Genomic DNA, 20,972 nt, shown 5'->3' with positions numbered 1-20,972 from the left:
GCTTTCTTATTTGATTTCCGCAGAAAAAAAGCATGAAAAATGTCTTCATTCCAACATTTTCCAATATAGTTAGCATTGAATCCAAAACCAGTTTCTTCAGATATCTCAAACTCATTTCTGCAGATACTGCCGTTTACTTTCCTACGGCAGTATGACGGTCCATACCAAACCAGACTACAGCTCTTCTTTCTTCTCAAAGACATAGGGAGGCGGACTTGGTTTTCAATGAGTTGAAGTTATTTTGATCATTTGGGGGATAATTTAAGGTCAAGTTGCACAATTTGTTCTGATTGTTTGATTTGTTTAAATATTGTCTTTTAATCGAAACCTCAGGTCAATTCAAATCAACAATTTGTGTTAGATTTGTGATGTAATAGCAATTACTGGATGAAGTTATGATGAGTTTATATGCAATACAATTACATAAAAGTTTAATGATTTTGAAAATAACAAGGTTTTTAAATATTGATTTAGGATTGTGATTCCATAAAAAAAAAATCAATTATGGTTGATCATGATTACCACTACTTTATCATGATTACTCCAAGCCTGGTGGGTGTGTAGTGAAAATCTGTAAGATTTTTGAATTAAAACATAAGTTTTATTAAAGGTTTTAACAAAAATTTTAAGACATTTATTTTAAAAACAAACAGGAAAAACCATTTACCTCGAGGGTCAAAGCATTCAACTTTCTAGTTACATATTTATGCTGTCCCATACGAAAAATATAAAAGCTTTTGCCCTATTTTATTGTAAAGAAAAATCTATACTAATATAGCCGATACATATATGTATGTAGTGCTATAGTTGGGAAAGAGCCAGAACATGGGGGGGGGGGGGGGGGCTGTTTCTCAAAGTATTTGCTTTAAAATTGTAAACTTTAATGCAAATTTAATGTATAAATTAGTTTTATGCAACTTTTTTTAAAAAATAATTTTCTGTTTGTTGATGCATGGTTAAGGGAACAACTTAACCTGCTATTCCTTGAATTTGAAAATTCGCCACTAATGCAAATAAAGTAATTCTTTAATGTTTGCAAATAATACTTTTTGCACACATTTTCCAATTTTTGATAATTATTATGCTGGATTACACCAGTCTTCAGGAACTAGCCCACTCTTACAGGCTTCTTTAGCTGCTATAAAAAAGTCTGAGAAATCAACATAGGGTTTGATTCTACCATTTTCATCTAATGAAACATTACTAGCAGACTGAAACAGAATTTGGGGTCCTGCCGATTCCGAACTATTACTTGTCAAAGATGTGGCATCATTCATAAAAGCTGAACCTGCTTCATTATAAAAATCAGTCTTAGCTGATGCACTGTCTATTGATTGTATTTCTGCTAATGTGTTACTTTCTGATTCATTAGCAAATTTCTGTAGTTCATCTGTGATAAAAGCATGACTTGACTGATATCCAGGGTTATCATGAGCATTTGGGAGAAGGCAGTTAAATTTTCTTACCTAAAAAGATTTTTATAGAGAGTTTTAACTAAGCATGACATTGAATTATAAAAACATTCATTGAAATAAAAAAAAAATTAAAGAACTCACTAGTAATGTGATGTCATCACGTTTTTGACATCTTTTTGGAGTTTCACAATCTCTCATGAAAGCATCATGATGCATTCGAACAACTTTATCAACGACTGCCTGGGCAACACCATTTAAGGTCGATTGTTCTTGGAATTGGTCTAACAACATATTCACTATAGTGGTGTTTGCCTATTAAAGATAATATGCATATAATCTTTTTAAAATATTCAAGTGCATCTAAAAATTACTTTAAAACAATGTTTTGGAAGTTCATTATCGTAATTTTATGCATTTTTAGTTTCCTTAATACTAGAAACAATCACTTTAAAATGAAATTAGTTATGCATTAGCAATATCCGTACAAATAGAGACATTACTTATTTATTATTTAAACAAAAAAAAATATGTATCAAGTATGATAGCAAGAATCTTTTTGGAGTGGTCAAAAAGCTATACGATTAAATGGATAAAGGGAAAAAAAAGAGAAATATCTTTTTCTAATTGATAAATGCCTAGTGCAATATTCTAGCAAATTTTAGAGTCATCAATTCCAAAGTCATTGAGTATGGCGACAGTCAGCGATTCCTCACCAAACTAGGCGCCAACATTTTGCTACTAGTGTCAGCTTAGAGATGGCTCTAAAATATATCACCAAACTTATCCTATTATTTCACTCCTATGTTAAGGCCTCCAAAGCAGGAAAAATCAACATAAAAGTAAAGCTTTTAAAAGTAAGAATGAAAATTAACGGAATAATCGACAAATTTAGCAAGATGAAATTATTTAAGCACATAAAACATTTAAATACATAAACTAACAACACGAAACTTATTTACATTAATGCCGTTAATGTAGAATTTTGATGCAGTTAAGACCAATAAAACTTAAATGTCATGAAAAGTAGTATTGTCACTTCTACCATTTGCAACTACATATACATAGGTGGAACTTAGTTCTTAGCTTCAATGTGTCTATAATGTGCCAACAAAAAACTAATTCCTTGACATACTTGCAAAAAACCTGACATGAAATATCTTTCATCCATGTAGTCTAGGATAAAGAAAATCTGAGTAGTTATAGATAAAGATCGCTAATTTTATTAAAATTTAAAAGTGTGATAGAAGATCATTTTATCATTTTAAAAAAAATAATATTTATCTTTTGAAGTTACTTTTTGAAGGCATAAAATATTATTTCAAGTAATTTTAGTTTTTATTAAAAACAAGCTATTTCCAGAATGTTGCATTCAAACTAATATTGAAGGGGTTAAGGGGTTTCGTGAACAAGTGGAACATTAAAAACTTACACTGATCAAAGAAATGAAGGAATGCTGAACTAGGACATCGTATAAGACTGCTATGCCTTGATGCTCAACTGTACTGCCTCTGTACATTCACACTCAGATGGCTCAACATGTTACTTAAAGCACCATTCATTTGGGAGTTTTCTAGTAATAAATGATCGTTTTGCTTTCATTTTGTAATCACTTTCTAATATCACTGTCGCCATCGCACGTGTAAAATTTAGTTTCTTTTTGACAACGACTTATTGCGCTGATTTTCTTGTTATAAAGACAAATATATTTTCATTTCATTCTTGAAATTATAATTTAAAATGTGTTTTTTAATGTACAGGATGTCTACTCTATTGGTGGACCGATAGCTAATTTCTAAACCCTTAGAGATAAGCGTATAGTTCCAATTGAAAAATCTTTAAATTCCATAAAAAATCAAAATTTATGAAGTTTTTGTCAAAAAATCAAATTTTGAAAAAATTACAAAATCTAACTTTTTATACAGTCCCCCCAATCCTAGCAATTATGTTTAGTAAAATATTCTTGACACACTAACATAATGAGCTAAAAAAAAAACACTCTTGACCAAAATTGACAGAGTTCTGAGGTTTTGAAAAATCATGATATCATGATTTTCTAGAGATTTTACAATGTCAACAAGATAGCTTATAAGGAGATGTATGCGAATTTACAAAGTGTGTTAATAAGTTTAAATTTATTTTGGTTCTTGTTATCAGGGGGCAATATTAACGGTCTGAAAAGACTTAGCAAGTGCTATTTATAAGCTCAACAAGGTCAGCAAGATAGCTCATAAGAGGATGTATGCGATTTTAGAAAGTGTATTAATAGGTTTAAATTTATTTTGGTTCTTGTTATCAGGGGGCAATATTAACGGGGTCGAAAAGATTTAGCAAGTGCTATTTATAAACTCAAGATCATCAGCAAGATAGCTCGTAAGGGGATGTATGCAAATTTACAAAGTGTGTTAATAGGTTTAAATTAATTTTGGTTCTTGTTATCAGGGGGCAATATCAACAGTCGAAAAGACTTAGCAAGTGCTATTTATAAGCTCAAAGTCTATAAGTCTATTTATGGTTAAAAGGTGTGGGGGGGGGGGGGGATTGAAGTGGTTTGTTGTTTTGTTTTAAGAATCTCTAATTTTCATCCCGCAAATATCATAAGCAAATGGACATTTTTTTTAAAAATTCAAATCAAATATTATTTTTTAAACAATTACATTTTCTTTGTTTCAAAAAATATTTTTATTTAATGTCAGGGGATTTTTTGAGCAATCACGAGTTGCTTATTGTCCTCAATTGACCAAAGTTGATGTTGCTCTGATTTTTCAGATTGCCATGAAGACGGTTGTTTTTGATATTTAATTAGGGAGTAAAATTTTCGTCGTCAAAAAGGCTTAACTTAAGCAGACTTTACTTTTAAAAAGAAAAAAAGGTTTATTTATGTAAATTTACGTTTTTTTCAGAAAAAACATCTATATAGATGAACTTAAACAGCAAAACTTCATCTTCATACAAAATTTTGAGATTACTAATTCTCATCATTTAAGATTGATCTGTAATAAAAATACATGATAGTATACGCTGTAAATTATCTTTATGGTAAGTGTACTGGTGAATATTGGTCGTAAAATCTTTATTACTGCATCCTAATCATCGTTTCTTTTTACGGATACACATCGTATTACCTATTCAAGAAAATTAAGTCATAATATTATGACGGGTGCAAATTTCTTATTCATTTCTATTCCATTCCATTTGTGGAAACAAGAAACCCAACAAATAGGCTTTCTCAATTCGTGATTGCGGAAAACAATTTGAATTCAAGATAGAATGAAATGCATAAAAAGAAAAAACTTTTTTTTAAGAATTACAAAATTATTGTCTGCCTTCTGAAATACCATAAGAGAAGTTCTAAATAATTCAAAAGTTTACGGGTTTTCTTTTCTTTTAAATATACTATTTTTTTCCTTTATCAGTAATCTGTAAATTTAAATATTGTGATAACCTTTTCGTAAATTGAGACACAATATGTTTTTCAATAAAATTCACGTACGAAAATCTTGAAACAAATAAGATAAAAAAAAAAAAACTTTTAATCATAAAGAGACCTTTGAGCTTATAAATAGTATTTGCAGTCTTTTCAACCATTAATATTGCCTCCTGACGACAAGAACCCAAAATAAATTTAAACCTATTTACACACTTTGTAAATTCGCATACATCCTCTTAAGAGCTCTCTTACTGACATCATCATAAAATCTTCAAAAACCGTTATTTTACAAAACTCTAACTCTATAACACTCTATAACTCCGCCGTAGAAGAGTGATTTTTTTTTAGTTTTAAATGTTAGTGTGTCAAGAATATTTTACTAAATACCATTGCCAGGACTGGAGGACTGTATAAAAAGTTAGATTTTGTAATTTTTTCAAAATTTGATGTTTTGGCAAAAATTTCATTAACTTTGATTCCTTACGGAATTCAGAGATTTTTTCAAAATTGCAACTATACGTTTATCTCTAATTGTTTAGAAATTAGCTATTGGTTCACCAATTAGGTGGACACCCTGTATATGTATATATATACAGTACTGTTCAAATTAATTGGGACAAAGCTATTTTCCATCGACTTTCAAGTTCATTTGCTAGCTAGCTCCAGTAGGTCCTACCAAGCTTACTACTAGTCAAAATGTCATCAGGATATCAGTTTTGACTGCTCAGAACCAGAGCCATAGAAGAACAAGGGCTGGGTCTTAGCGCCGCGAAAGTAGGAACGAGGGGAAAAGTGCCAGTGACGTCACCGGGTACACTCGATCTGGGACATTTGTATAGTGCTTGCTTGCGTAATTCTTCACTCTCTTTTCCGATTTTTATGTTTAAAAATTTCTTGAGGGTTAAGCTTCAAAAGAAAAATAAAAAATGAAATACAAGGGTAAATGTTTCGAGTCCCATCGACAAGTTAATAAGCGATACTAAAAACAAAAACATAATTAAAATCTACAATACAAATTTTTAGTTTCTCTTGTGTAGTTTTGGATATTCTTTATCCAATATGCGTGTTTTAAAGGGGTAGAAAGCGGAAATTTCGCACAATAAAATTGAGCTTATAAAGAAATGAAAATAATTTACTGTGCTTGTCAAGTTTCCTCTTGTGTGTACATAATTTTGTCAGTTTAGACTTTAAAAAATAATTATAATCTTGTTTTTTCCAACTTTTCTCAAAGAAAATGAAAGAGATAAGATAGATATAAGGAATAACTAAAACATATTGGAATTTCGTGATACCCTATTTGAATCTAAATACTGCCGATGTTTTTTAGAGGAAGTTTTTTTTACGAAGTAACTATAACTCTGACCAAGAATCTTAACAAATGTTGTTTTTGAAAACTGAAGTAGAACCTCATTAACCTGGACTAATAGAGGATCCGTGTCATCTAGATTGTTTAAAACGAATTAAGCAAAATAACCTATAAATTGAACCAATGTTCATAAGTAAAATACTTGAACACAGTAAAAAATTGTATTTTGAATTCAAGAGAATGAAATATAAAGTTGCATTAGAAAAAGTTAAAAAAATAAAAATACAGCCTTACAAAAATACGTTATTACGCTAATGCGTTCTTTATTTATAAAGCGAAGTTTAAATTAATAGGTGTTTACTGAAATTGTTAATCAGCATTTTAATCATTTCAATTTAAAAATAACATATTGAAATTTAGCAACGTAAACCAAATTTAAATCTTCAATGATTATCACCAAATTTATAAAGCTAACTCATTTGTAGACTGAAAAATTTCTTCACGTCTGAATTCTACAAATCATTACGTTACAGTAATAAATGAAATCTTTCCGAATATTCTACAAAGTTTTTTTCTGTGATAAAGTCCATTAAAAAAAATATTTTTGCCGGCTTGCCTTTTGTCCTCAGAAAATTTTTCATTCAAATATCGAATTCTTTCAAATGTTCTTACTCGAAAAAAAGTTCAATAACATTTTTATATGGGTCAGGAAATTGGTCTTTCAATACAGAAGAACAATTAAATGGCCTAGCTTTTGTACAATCATAAAAACTCTAATGTATCTGATTTGAAAGCTTTAAATGATCACAAAAAAAAAAAAAAGCTCCTATACAAAAATAGATACACGATTGAGATAATCAAGATATAGTGCTCCATTTTCCATCTCCCCTCTCCCATCTTTAAGTCATTGTCGCATCAATGCGAATTATTAACTATTTTAAGCATGGGGATACAGTGTTCAAGAAATTAAGTGAAATCTATTGAATAATATTTACAAAGAAATTTCATGCATTGCATCTAAATGCATTGTAATTTTACGGTTAAAGGAAATTTATCACGGTCTCACAGTGCCATTACTAAGCTAATTAAATATCATTATATATAATATTAAGTTGCATTGTGACAGGGTTGAACCAAATCCTACATTAAAAAATAACTTCGTACACCACATTTTATGAAATTTGTCTTGCTCTTTACCTTAACTTTTTAAAATTCTTCCCCCAATTATTTATTGAAGCAGCTTCAAAGTTAGTATTCCATAAAAAAAAGCATTAAAAAACAGAAAGGAAGGTTGTATTCCTAATTTTTTGGATGTGTTTTGAGCTCTTTGAAAATCTTGAAGGAAAGCTTAAGTTTCCAGAACTTTTTCAGTAACTAGGCCATCAGCACGTGAAGGCGTTTTCAATACTTTCAAATATAATTACACACAAATATTTTCGATTCTAAAAAATGTGACTTTTATGTCTACTTTAGCATAACATGAAGGAAAAATAACCTGCCAACAGATTTAGTGCAGTAGCAGGCGCTTATTTCTGAAGAAACCCTAGTCAAATGTTATGAGACATTTCCAAATTAAAATTAAACCTTGAAAACAATATTCATATCCTTATTCATAATGAGTGATTTTTATCCTTGTCTGGGAGTGACCTCGGCCCCTTCAACTGTCTCTTAAACAACCCTTGTACAGAGTAAAAATTCTTAAATTGTATTTTAGCTAAAGCATACCACAGTTCTTTTGGCATACGCTGTGGATATTGTCCCGCGGAGTGTACCCGATGACGTCAAAAACGAGTTTTCTCCTCTCGCTGTCCACTTCGTGGCGGATGAAAAGATCAAAGGAATGAGCTAGCCCTTGTATTCGGAAGCCCTGGCTCAGAACTGGTTTAGATGGGATAAGAATATTGGACTATTAGGAATATTGAACAATTCTTCAGGAAAAGAGAAAGTCAAGTTTTGCATTTGTTTGTTTCAGGGTGCTAAAAATGGGTATAACTACTAGAAAGTTAGCAAAGATAATCGTATTTAACATACACGTATCTGTGGGCATAAAAAAATATTTTCTGTGGTTGGTACAGGAAAATCAAAATTTTCTCAATTTCTCTTCTGACTAACAGTGAGAAGTCTCTACAGCGTACACAAACAATGACTATCACTACCAGCAGACATTAAATGTCTCTTAAGGCATTGGTTAGTTCTTGTACGCCTATTTCTGAGTAAGAATTCTGAAATAGACACATAAACTTCGTGCTATTTCAGAGTAAGACCAGATTTCTTAGTAGAGGCAATGATTCAGTTTCAATGCATCTCTTCAGGCCTTGAAAAAAGCTTGGTTTTCCAATACTAACCATGGAAGCAGAATTTTTTACAGCCTTAGATAGGTGGCTGCTGAAGACAATTATTTTGCTAACTTTCCAGGAGATATCCATTTTTAGCAAACTAAAATGATCGGTCCTTACTCCTCTCACTGAAACAAATTGAATAACTGTTCAATATTCCTTATTTCTCATCTAAACCAGTTCTAATCAGTCAAAATTGACATTCAGACAACATTAAGGCTAATAAAATTGCTTAGTTGGACCTGCTATTAGCTGGCAATCAACTTAACAGTTTGCAAAAATTTAAATAATAATAATAATAAAATAAAAAACACAGCAGTTACACTTACATTTGCAGTGTTAGTGGCTTCTTCTACAGATTTATACAAACCATCTGACATTAAAATAAGAAATTTGCAAGTGCTGTCTATCGATATTCCACCAACAATATTGGGTTCAGCAATAATTGGTTCTTCTCTAGCTTCACTAAATAGAAAAAAAAAATGAAATTAACTGTATTTTCTAGACAATGATGAAACATGTTCCAAAGCAATCAGGCAATGAATGTGCATTTATCTTTAACAAATTGAGTCACAATTTAGTTATTTTTCAATTATATGTTCGAGTTATTAATCACTAATCCAACAATTTAGTCATTTCTTAATGTTGTCCAATTATTAAGATGAGTCAAAAGTTTTGCTATGTTTGACAAATGTAAATTTTACAACTTTCTGTTAAGTGGGTGAAGTGCAGAAGAAAACTAAATACAAAGCCATATTAAAGCTAGCTCATACCAGGGGTTCTCAAACTGGGTGCTGTGGCACCCTAGGATGCTTCAAGAATTGCCAAGGGGTGCCGCAAAGTGTCCAAATTTTGTGGCAATTCCCTCTAGAGTTGGAAGGCTTATTTAAGAAATATATTACCCGTACAGTAACAATGTTGACTTTACTGGAGAAAGAAAATGTACAAGTTTGGTTTCCCAAATGTTCCATATGAAAAACCTTTCATAATGTGGCAGATATCAAGTCTTAAAAGACTTTTGCTTCTGTCACTCTTTGTAGCATGTCATGATAAATGGTCATTCATTTTTCAACAAGATGGGGCACCCATATTATTTGACAGACGTTCCGCATTTCTTCAATTACGAGCTTCCTACTCGTTGGATTTGATGAGGTTCTGATGACTACAATCAACTTCTTCTGTGATTACTGTGTCTCCACACTCCAAGTGATTTTTTAAAATGGTATTACATCAAAGATCGTGAGTTCGTGCCTTATTGACCACATGATTAGCAAGATTTACGTCAAAAGATTACAATCGCATTCTCTATGATTGATCGTGACGTGGTACTGCGAGTGAAACAAGAATTAGACTTTAGACTTGATATCTGCCGACATATGAATGGTCCATATATTGAATATTTCGAACACGAAACTTCAACAGTTTCATTCTCCAGTAAAATTAACGTTATTGCTGTATTTGTAATGTATTTGTTTCAATAAGGCTTGGATACCTTGAAGTGAATTTCTTTTTGTATATAATAGAGAGACTAGGGTGCCATGAAAAAATTCAAATTCTTTAAAGGGTGCCAAGTCCGAAAAGTTTGAGAACCCATGGCTTATCACACAATATTATTGAATTCTGATCTGAGATAGGTATAGGACATATAAGAGATGATTAATTCATTAGCTTTATGAGTTCAAGCGATGAAAAACAAAACATACGTTGTGCTTAAGCTAAAGTTTAGGTGGACCACAGCACTGTAACAAAAAATGGTTATTTTATCATTAATATTAATTATTGTGATCATTAAAATAATCATAACATAATATTATTACCACCATGGTATCGAACTGGCAAACGGATGCTTATAGCAGAACATGATGTCCTGTACTTGGTATGATAATTTTCCAAAGTTAATAGTTTAGCCATTAAAAGCAAAAGTGGTGTAGGTCATAACATAAGATTTTGATTAATTGCATAGTTTAGCAGTCACTTTTGCACAAAACACAACTGCTGTTCCGTTTTACAATTACTGTCTTATCAGGAAATAGTAGAACCTAGACTAACAACACTTTTGCAAGAAGTCAACTGAGATAAAAATGATCCCCTGATTGTTTAGATACAAATTATTTAAAAAAATGACCTTCACCACTTTTGCTCTTAACAGCTCACTTTATGATTAAAAAAATAAAGTATGTAATTTATTTCAAAACGTTTGAGTCAACCTTGTACTTCAAGAGCTATTTAGAAAGGCAGGATATTTAAAATGTCTCTTTAAGTAACAAAGGAAAACTATTAAGCATCTTAGTGGACAGATAATAACAACAAATGCACTCACGCTAAATTGTCGAATTCCTTGTATCCACCTTTCACAGTATAATTTCCAATACAGCGCGTACATGTTTGTAGTCCTGTTTTGGGTTCACGTCTCATATTTTGCATGTCTAGTCCCAAATGTGACAGTCTCAATAACTCATCTTCGTTTTTGAATGTGTGGTCAGGACTTAATTGGGAGATGACTATTTTACCATCCTTATCCTCTTTGCAAAGCACTGCTCTGCTATTTCCTGAAATATACATTACATGCATTAAAATTTCCTTGAAACCCTTTGCTACTATGGTATCTGAGTTTGATTCTTAAAAGTTCAATATAATCCTGTTATGCAACATTTGTATTTATAAATTAGGTATGGTTCATAAAATATGACAAATCTGGAGTTAACATGAATAGAATAGCATATTATTGTATATCCTTCTCAGACCCAAAATCAAGCCTCTAGTCAAAAAATCACCTCTAGTCAAAGCAAGGAAGAGGAAAAAACAGCACTTTCATATGGATATAGCAATTAATCTTTTAAATATTTAAAATCTTTTAAGTATTTCAGTTTTTTCGGAAATTTATTAAAAGTATATCATGAGTTTTAGTGCTTACTATGAACAAGTCCCAAAAGTTCACTTAATACGACTGAGACACTAATGCCTATTTTGAGGGGCAGTGGCCCTTTTTATTCGACTCTATGTTGGGAAGAGCTACAGGAAGTTTTTAATTTAAGGATCTAGATATGATATTTTGTTATTCTTGAAAAGTACAATGCAAGAGTCCCACGTAACAAGTATGTGTTCTTTAAAATGGTTAGAGTAACAGCTTTACCTTTTTACTAACAGCCAATAAGCAACCAAAAGCACTTTGCTGCATCCCAGTTTTAAGAAACAGTTGCTCCTGAGGTCTATGTAAAGTCTTCTCGTGCATTGCGGAAGAAAGTACCTTGGTGGTGCTTCAAGGCTTCACGAATCCAGTCATACTGTTCTACTCCAGTTAACTACAAGCAGTGCTTAAACATTGTTCAAAATCATTGCCAAATGTTCTGCCACCACAATCAATAGCTTCTCTTTCAGAATGTGTGTAGCTGGTTCATTTGAACGTATCCAATGAGCCACTATCTAATTCTCTCCACAGCTAAATTTTTGACTTTAACCCATTTAGCTTGACCATACAAATACCAATCTCGCCACGTCCTTGCATTATTTTATTCAGTTCGTTAAGATTCTTAAAAATATCAGCCAAATACACTTGTTTTTCAGAGAAAATTTATCTTGTAACAAACTGGAATGTTTTGTTTTGTCGTAAAACATAAGAAATTTGTACCTCCTCACCAGTGGCGTAGCTAGGGTGGGGCAGAGGGGGCGGTCCGCCCTGGGCGGCACTTTTTGGGGGGCGGCAATTATGTGTGTGTGTCTAAACTTTTTTTAGTATTAAAAAAATAAGAGGGAGGTGAATCTTACATACTTTGGAATGGAGTGCCCCAAGTCCGATACTTTTGTCAAACATAACAAAAGCAAAGAATTTTTTTTTAATTTTTTTAATGTTATGGAAAATTCAACTTTTTTTTCTTTTCCCTCCATTTATTTTAAAGTGAAATTTTCTAACAACGTCTTGTCAAAACCAGTCTATCCAAATCAGGGGGAAATCAAATATCTGATGAGCATGTTCTGTTCATTTCTGTGTGACTGCTTAACTTAGAGGCTAACACACATCTACAAAAGCTGGCATCCCTGAAAGCTAATAGATACTTCCATCTCCGCCTGTAAACTGGATGTTTGACTTTCAATCTCATCGGTGGTCAGATTATAAAGACTATTTTTACTAACTTGGTTTGCACTAAAAGTATGAAATAAAATTAAAAAAAAGTCTTCTTGAATTATAATCCGCAAAAAATGAAATTGCTTTTCATATCGTTATATTTATATGTTGCTTTTTATGTATTTACATTTGTGCTAATTCTAAAGCAGTTAAAAAAAATTTGAATTAAAAAAAAAATAGGGAAGAAATATAGATGGTAGAACGTGATTCGCTCAAAGCTGCGTACCATCTGTTCTCTTTTCAAGTTTTTATTTTTAATTTTATTAGTTGCTTTAGAATTTACATAAATATCTATTTGAGAGAGCAACAGCAATTTTCGAGTGTTATAAACAGAAGTCTTTTTTATTTTCTATTTTTTAATGCGAACCAAGCTAACAGAAATAATCTAGATTCATTTCATCATTTCGTTTTTAAACATTTTATTCATGTAATGCTATGCTGTTTTTCTTTTGAATTAAAATAAAATTACCTTTAGAAGGGTCCGATGGTACTAATGCTGCTTTGCAGACTGTAAATCGTTTTCTTCAGACGATGTTAACTTTCTCTTTTTAGAGCAATCCTTTTCGTCATTTTTATTTTTTCTTTGAGTTTAAAAAAGCTTGTTATCGGTTTTGCTCACTTCATTATGCAGCAACTTTCACTTAGAATGTACTATTCTAAACAGACTGTGCGTTTCCAAAAGAATATGCAGTTAATATTGGCTGAAAAATCAATGTGATTGCAATGGATACTCTGGTTAGCAAAGGTAGTTTTGACTATGACCTATGACACACACGAAACCAGACCAACAAAAACCTCTATCGTCTTGAGTTCTGGTTATGCTATCATTTTTTTATTTGAAGCCCAGTGATTTTTAAAGCAGCATACAAAAATTTTCTTCAATTCAGAAACAGAGGAATTGTCTTCAAGAGCTGAGGAGGCAGTGGAAAAAACTGAGAAATGCGTTCCACGAATAGGCTTTCTAGGAAGATTAAGAAAAGGACAGTCGTTTCGCACACTTTCTTGGAAGAAGAGTAAAGGGGTGAAATTCAGAGGTTTGACATAGAAGATGAACTTTTCAAGTTCATGGTTAAAGGTCATTCAAGTTAAAAGCCATTTTGCTGTTATCTGGATTAGTACTGTTCTTTAGTTGCTCTCTTTCTTAAAATTGTGATTCCCAAGAAAAACGAAATGATAGGACTGAAAAGAAAGTATAAGATTTTTTCAAGTGATGAAAAAAGGAAAATCGTAGAATATTGGCCAAGTTAGATTTGCAGCAATTGCTAACCTCAAGAGGATAAATAATGAATCCAAAAAAAAAATTAAAAAAAATCAGGGACCAAAAACCAATAAAAGACTTTTTCTTGAAAAATATATGCTTAAAGTATCTTTTACTGTCAAAATGATTCTTTAAACTCGCAATAAAGCACTTAATAATGTAATAAAGGAATAAATACCTAACAAAACTAATACAGAGGAATTTTAATCAAGAGCCCATATTGTCTTTAGTATCGATTTCAAATTTTCACCATCATATTCCAAATTTCTATAAAGTTTCTTAAAGCCCCCGTATCTCCAAACCTCTTTATCTCGATTTTTTTTCTCTTGTGTGAAATTCAAACTATACAGATTCGACTGTATGCAATATTCCCACAGCGCCGCTCATAAAATTAAACAAATTTAACAATTTGCAGAATCTATGACAAAGAAAGGCTACATATATGTGGATGTAACAAATCAATCTCATTTCTAAAGCGAAGGGTCAAATTTCACTCAATTATCAAAAAATTGTCGCAGCAGAGGGAGGCGTCTTTATATATGAGGGTCACTCATAGAGCAGATTTTCAATGGCATTAGGGGGGGGGAGAAGCGAAGTGAATTTTTGACATTTGTTACTCAGAAAAAAGTCGTTTTGATTTTTTTCTTTTTCTTCTTTTTTCTTTTTCTTCTCTTTTTCTTTTTTTTGAGACAAACATTTCGGGGGGGGGGGGGAGTTTGTCCCCCCCCCTTAGCTACGCCCCTGATCCCAGCACTATTCTTTTTTCTCTTCCTTCTTCTGAAGCTACAGATTGAGAGAGGTGATGGTAGTGTAACGTCGAGGGAGCAAGTTTTTTTTTCTTTTACTGTTAAGGTTAACTATATTGGTTAACTTAAAACAAAATTTTTTTTAAGGAAAGTGACAACAATAGTAAGAGGAGGGAGGTCTCAAATGGTGGCCGATTTCTTGCTCATTTTCAGGATAGCATTAACTGTATCAACACTTGCTTTGATTGGTCATTGATTACAAATTTTTCATTAAGACAGATGAATTTCATATACATTTTATAAAAGCACTTATTCACAACTCAAATAATAATTGCTTGCATTTACTGTTTTATATCATCAAATTCCTGGAAACAATGAGTTTCACATTTAGTCATTCATTTTAATGAAAGGTTTTTAACAGTAAACTGATGTATAGGCAAAGCCTTTCACATTTACATGAAAAGTAATGATTTCTGATGCACAACATTTTCTTGTCATGAATCACAGTACGGTTAATCGAATGTGAATGGCCTCTTTAGCTTTTTGTCCTCTATCAGTGGAAAAGAGAATCGTCCTAATTTGGTAATCTAGCAGAAACGGACCTAGGGAGGGGACAGTGTAAGTCTTATTTGTACCCTGCGCGGGAACTTCCGAGTTTTTCAACATTGAGGGATTCGCTCAAGCACATATCCAAAAAGGATTTATAACTCCCTTTGAGAAACCAAAGAGACCCTTAATTTGCTTTTCTAAAACTTTAAATTAGGAAAATTTCCCCGACCTTTGCGCTATTTCCTACTGTCACAAAGCTTAAAATGCATTTTCAGGACGTAGGACATGAATTTCGAACTTCAAAGTCCTCATCTCATCCAATGTCTCCAAAAGTAGCTTAAAGTTAGGTTTTTAAAACTTCAATTTCAGAAAAATTCTAAGGTAGGGACTCGAAATGTGCACGAAATCAATTGACATCATCACAGTTGGCTTCAATTTCGTTTTTAGAAATTTCTGAGGGAAGTCCGCAAAGCCTTTTTTCCCCCCCAATGATGAAGAGCTTAAAATGAACAATAGTTTTGAAAACGATTTTGAGTGGGAAACCCATCTCCAAACTCTTCCTCTTAACGTTGTCCGTCAAACAACGGCTAAATTTGCGTTTTTAGAACTTTATTTTCAGAAAGTTTCAAGGGGGGACGGGAGAGCCATCTGACTTCCCAACATTTTTAAAAACATTTGGCCCCCCGCTTATGCCACCAAAGATAGCCTACAATTGTGTTTTTTAAACTTCAGCATCGAACAATTTCCAGAGCTCCCGAACACTCCGTATTATCTTTAACGTCATCAAAGATAGCCTAAAATTGATATCAAGTTTGAAAATATTTCGGGAGGAAAACCTGGTCTTTGTTCTAATTAGGGGAAACCCTTACACCACTAGATACAGCCTACATTTACGTGTTTTTCAGTTTAGTTGAAAATTTTTCCAGACCGCACCCACGAACCTTCCCCAATATTTTAACGTATCCAAAGATAGCCTAAAATTGCTTTTTTAACACTTCAATTTTGGAAAATTTCCTTGAAAATTCCCGACCCCCTAACACCCTAACATCACCAAAGAAATCATAAAACTAATTTTAATTTTGAAAAAAAAAAAAAAAAATCTGGAGAGCGCTTCAATCCACTTAAGTTTTTTCTCCTTTATTGAAATTTTTTTATTCTTCAAATGCTTTTGCTTCTTTATTGTATTAGCTATTAACCATCAAAAGGGCGGCAAATTGAGGAACCGCCCCGGGCGGCAGAAAATGTAGCTACGCCACTGCTCGTCACCTCAAATCAAAAATTCGTATCGATGGGCTTTACCCTGCTTCTCAACCGAACCACTGTGTGAAGACCTGGGAGTAGTGAGTGGTGATCTGCTTCTAACCCTAAACATCACACCACACCCGAAGGTCCCCTGTTCCAATCACAGTAGTGACTTGACTAGATTAGGGACCCTTGGTCTACCCCTAAACAAAAAGTACAATGCAAATGTGAGGATTAAGTCGTCTTGATTGTTTGTTGACGATTTTTATGACTTCAACCACGGCTGACTTTAGATGATCTGGCATATTGTTTGCCAGGAGAGTCTCACGATGGAGGAAACTGATTTAAACACTTAGATTTTGACTTTTTGAGTTCAACATGAACCTTTTGACACAAGGGTGCCCATATCGGGGGGCTTGAGCCTCCCCCTCTTAGAAAGTAGAACTTGCTTGATTTTAGTGCTTTTTTCCTTTGCAAAAGTGTAAAAATATTTCTTCTCCAGCCATTAATGAATAAGTTATTAAAAATATCAAATTTTAATGACTCTAATCTGTCGTGAAATCGGTTTCCATGGGGAAAATATCCCCTTAAACCATGGGGAAAATGGTAAAAAAGCAGTCGAAAACTTTGTACTATGATATGAGTAAAATGACACATCTATAAAGTACAAATAAAGTGTTAAAATAGAGTTAAAAAAGAGTTTTTAACTCTTATTTGTACTTTATACACATTGTGTCGTTTTACTCATGGGGAAAATATCTGAGACCCCCTTACAATTTTGCATATGGGCACCCATGCTTTGACATTGTCCATCATTGCAACTGCTCCATCATTACAGTGCTCGTGCAGTTATAATAATGGATCCCATTGCAATTTATTTATTTAGCTGTGAATCGTAATATTTCATCACCATTTGCAAGCTGAGAAAGTTCTTTGCAAAAATATAATCATCTTGAATGCCGTCCTCATTTGCAAGAGTAGTGCATCTTTTATATCTGTTGATTCACTGACACTAAATAAAAATTTTCCAGCTTTTAGTAGATTTTAACCAATCTTTTTTAATGCCATCCGTCATACCGTACTCTTTTTTGGGGGGTTGCGCCCATAGTCTTGGGGGGGGGGGCACCTCTGGTTACAATACACAAACTTGCCAACTAAACTGCATCAAGATGTTTTAAAATTATAGGAAACACTTTTTTCAATTCAAAATTGTGTCAACTTTGCTTTAGTGACCTTCATCCATGCAGCTTTTTATTATTATTATTATTATTATTATAAAGGAGCTCCTTGAAACCTTGAAACATATATGTATGCAATTTAGTTTCAATGTTAATGCATTTTAACATATAGTTGGGGCAAAGTTAACTGAGCAGCATTGCCTGCAGATCATAATCACACCATCAAAATGCTGCCAGGCTAGGTTTTCCCCAACTATAGTTTCTACTTTACTCACCACACAATGAATGTATTAAAAAATGTTAAGTGCAACAGAATATTCCTGCTATACAGAGCATTGTTAACTAACAAGCCATAGATGCTTCAAAGAGACCAATTGGCTAAATTACTGGAATGTTAGAATCCAGTTACTCTAAATTGAAACAGCTTAAATCTTTTTTCATGTGACCCAGGGAGTGGTCGCCAGTTCCATTTGTTCTAGTGGTTAGGGCTAAGGGCATATTTAAAGGAGGAGCCAAAGAGGCCTGAGTCCTTACCAAAATAGATTTAAAGCTACTCATTGTGAATAAGGATTTTAATATTTTCAAACTTAAATTCAAACAGTTCTTATAATATTTGGCTTGGGCCCCTCCCAAAATCAATTATTGCATATGCTCCTGGTTGAACTGTCTTTTACTAAGACAACCCCAGGCCAAATCCCTGGCAATTGCATAGGAATGAACCCACCACCTCTCTCATGCTGTAGGGTAATCTTAAGGCTTTATACTAAAAGGCGAGATAAGAAAGTGATTACCAAACCGTGGCAGATATTTCAAACCACTACAGATATTTTTTTTTCTAATGGGGGGCTGCGTTCTAACGCTATTAAGCCTTTCGCAGGTCGCCCAGGTCAGAGCCTGGGTCCACAGGCATAGAAGGCCAGCGCCTGATCATCACGCCACCAGCCAGGCATGATGTTACGAGATGACCTATAACACTTATGCCTAAAGATGTTACGACCAAGGGTTACCATCTGCAAGGCATGACTTTTGAAGATCACATAACCCCATAAAGTCAAGGGAGCTATTCTGCAAGAAAAGAGAGTCCAGCCTAGACAATGTCAGAAGCTCCTGTTTCAAGACAAACAAAACTGGAGGAACCTTCGACATTGTCTCAATTTCTTTTTGAAATTTCTGAATCTCGAAAAGTTGTTAATTTTTTTAAATGTATAACTGCAGAATAAACAGTATAAAGTTATAAAAATGAAATGTATATAAAAACAATAACTACTTACAGAAAATAAGCGAATTTGTAAAATTCTGCTATAAATATGGGGGGGGGGGGGACTTACCTACATTAGCTATGTACAATTTATTTTTCAAAATCAAAGCAATAACAGCTGTGCTACCACTCTGTATTTCTTCTGTTACACATTTAAGCCTTTGAACAACTTCTGGAAATTGTTTGATTGCTTCAATTGTTCGCAAACCCTATAAAAAATATACAAGGGAACATTCTTACAGCAGTGCATAACACAATGTTGATTATAAATATAGCTTTCTATACTTTTATTGATATATACGTAGAAAAATATAAAAACAGCTTTATGTTCACTTTACAAAATGTGTTTAATTGATATTATGAACTGACTTAACAATATATTAAGCCTTTAAATAAATAATAAAATAAAAGTTTGTTTATTTTATTAATTTAAAATCTATAAGTAATATCAATGCTCAAAAATGACTGAAACATAAAGTTCTATTCAATTTTTTCTAATTATTGCTTACAACACCAATTTCTTTATTAAAATTTTCAAACATCCTTGCTACAAATTTCAATTCAACAATTTTCACTGTATACCTGGTTAGACTTTGGATTAGTAGAATAGTGATAGATATTCAGACTAGAAGCACTGCTCCACCCCCTTCCCTACCTTTTAAAGTCCTTAATATACTGCTGATATAACCTATAATCATAATATAATTCTGAATGTTTCTCCTTGAGGGGCCTACCTATATCTATGAGGGGTCTATATGTACCTATGAGGGGCGCCCTGAACTTAAATTTTTGGGTGGAGGAGGATTGTCAATTTGCGGAATGGAACTCCAAATACGTAATACTGAATTATAAAATACAAGTATACATACATAATGCCTGCATCTAATAAGAAGAAGTATTAAGCATCATTGTAAAACAGAGAAAGAAATGCAATTTCACAATTTTATGTTCAAATTTTCCAAACTGTCAGACAAAATGTACAAACAAAAAGGAAAATTTTGGAAGACCCAGATACCTATTGATATGGGTAGATTACCTATGACTTAAAAATACAGCCAGGAGTTGCTGTGGTAGTTCTATGTTCAACCCAATGCCCCCTTAATATTGAATGCCTATCACATTTGCCTCAAAAAATGAACTGCGAAATATGGTAATAATACGGAAAACAGGGCTACCCAGCCGCCATCAACGAAGGCATTGCTATGGCAATGTATCCAAATAATTCGAATTAAATTGCTAATAGTTAAATTTCTAAAATTAAACTTAGAAATTAAGTAATTGTTCATTTCTCTGCATTAATTTCTAATATCTTCAATAGATGGCAGTATTATCTACTTTTGACTTTAATTTTGCTCTGTGTTAAAAATGAGAATTATGGGGGGAGGGGTATCATCTTAGGTAGTATTTACAAGTGTTGCCATCCTCAAACAGACATGTAGAAAGCAGTGACAGGGTCATGGAGAGCTTAACTGAACCCCCAAGGCAAAATGCTTGCAAACCTCTCCCATTTTGACCTTGTTTAACGTGCCGGACTACCCTGGCTCCAAAGCCCTAACGCTGTGGATTTTACTTCTGATACCTTACCTCTCAAATCAAAAAACTGAAAAAAAAACAGGCACAGACATCAAAGACGATCAAATGAGAACGATAAGCAATCATGATTGCCAGGGGTGGATCCAGACAGAATTCTCGGTGGGGGCCATTTGGAAAAATACGATGCTATGGAACGTTTTTGAATTTTACAGGTATCAATATAGCCCACCTTTAACTAGAGCATTTTTTAAGAAATATTCACTAGGCAACGAAAGTTTAACATAAAGGCTGTAACCTTACCAATAATTTTCCTCTTTTCTTAACGAACGTGTGCATATATTGTCGCTTCAAAGTGGTATTCCTGTAATTACTTCTGAGGTGACTGTATAGGACTTCTGACTTAAGAGGAAGCCGATATGAAGTAACAGTAAGTATAACATATACTCCGAAGTTAAGGGGGTCCGGGGAAAAGTTTTTCGTCTTAAATACGCATTTTAGACGATCTTTGGTAATGTTAGGGGAGAAGAGGTTTGGTGGCGCTCCACTGTCTATTTTTCAAAGTAGTAGCTCTTAAGAATGCTGTTTTAGACGATCTTTGATG

At 33.1% G+C, this 20,972-nt stretch overlaps 2 protein-coding genes across 2 annotated transcripts in view; one reads left to right on the top strand and one right to left on the bottom strand.

Annotated features, from left to right (window-relative positions):
• Positions 1 to 20,972, top strand: part of LOC129215998 (protein FAM89A-like) — a 260,114-nt gene that overhangs the window by 46,936 nt on the left and 192,206 nt on the right. The window lies entirely within an intron of this gene.
• Positions 7 to 20,972, bottom strand: part of LOC129215997 (TGF-beta-activated kinase 1 and MAP3K7-binding protein 1-like) — a 44,470-nt gene continuing 23,504 nt past the window's right edge. The window contains exons 4-8 of the mRNA XM_054850131.1: positions 18,909 to 19,047; positions 10,805 to 11,033; positions 8,814 to 8,949; positions 1,557 to 1,727; positions 7 to 1,466 (exon numbers count right to left, since the gene is read on the bottom strand). Coding sequence (XP_054706106.1) covers positions 1,080 to 1,466; positions 1,557 to 1,727; positions 8,814 to 8,949; positions 10,805 to 11,033; positions 18,909 to 19,047 — 1,062 coding nt within the window. The 3' untranslated portion in view covers positions 7 to 1,079. The remainder of the gene's footprint in view (positions 1,467 to 1,556; positions 1,728 to 8,813; positions 8,950 to 10,804; positions 11,034 to 18,908; positions 19,048 to 20,972) is intronic.

The sequence above is a fragment of the Uloborus diversus genome, chromosome 2 (assembly GCF_026930045.1).
Source record: "Uloborus diversus isolate 005 chromosome 2, Udiv.v.3.1, whole genome shotgun sequence".
NCBI classification, from domain to species: domain Eukaryota; kingdom Metazoa; phylum Arthropoda; class Arachnida; order Araneae; family Uloboridae; genus Uloborus; species Uloborus diversus.
This window is presented reverse-complemented; position numbering and strand designations above follow the sequence as displayed.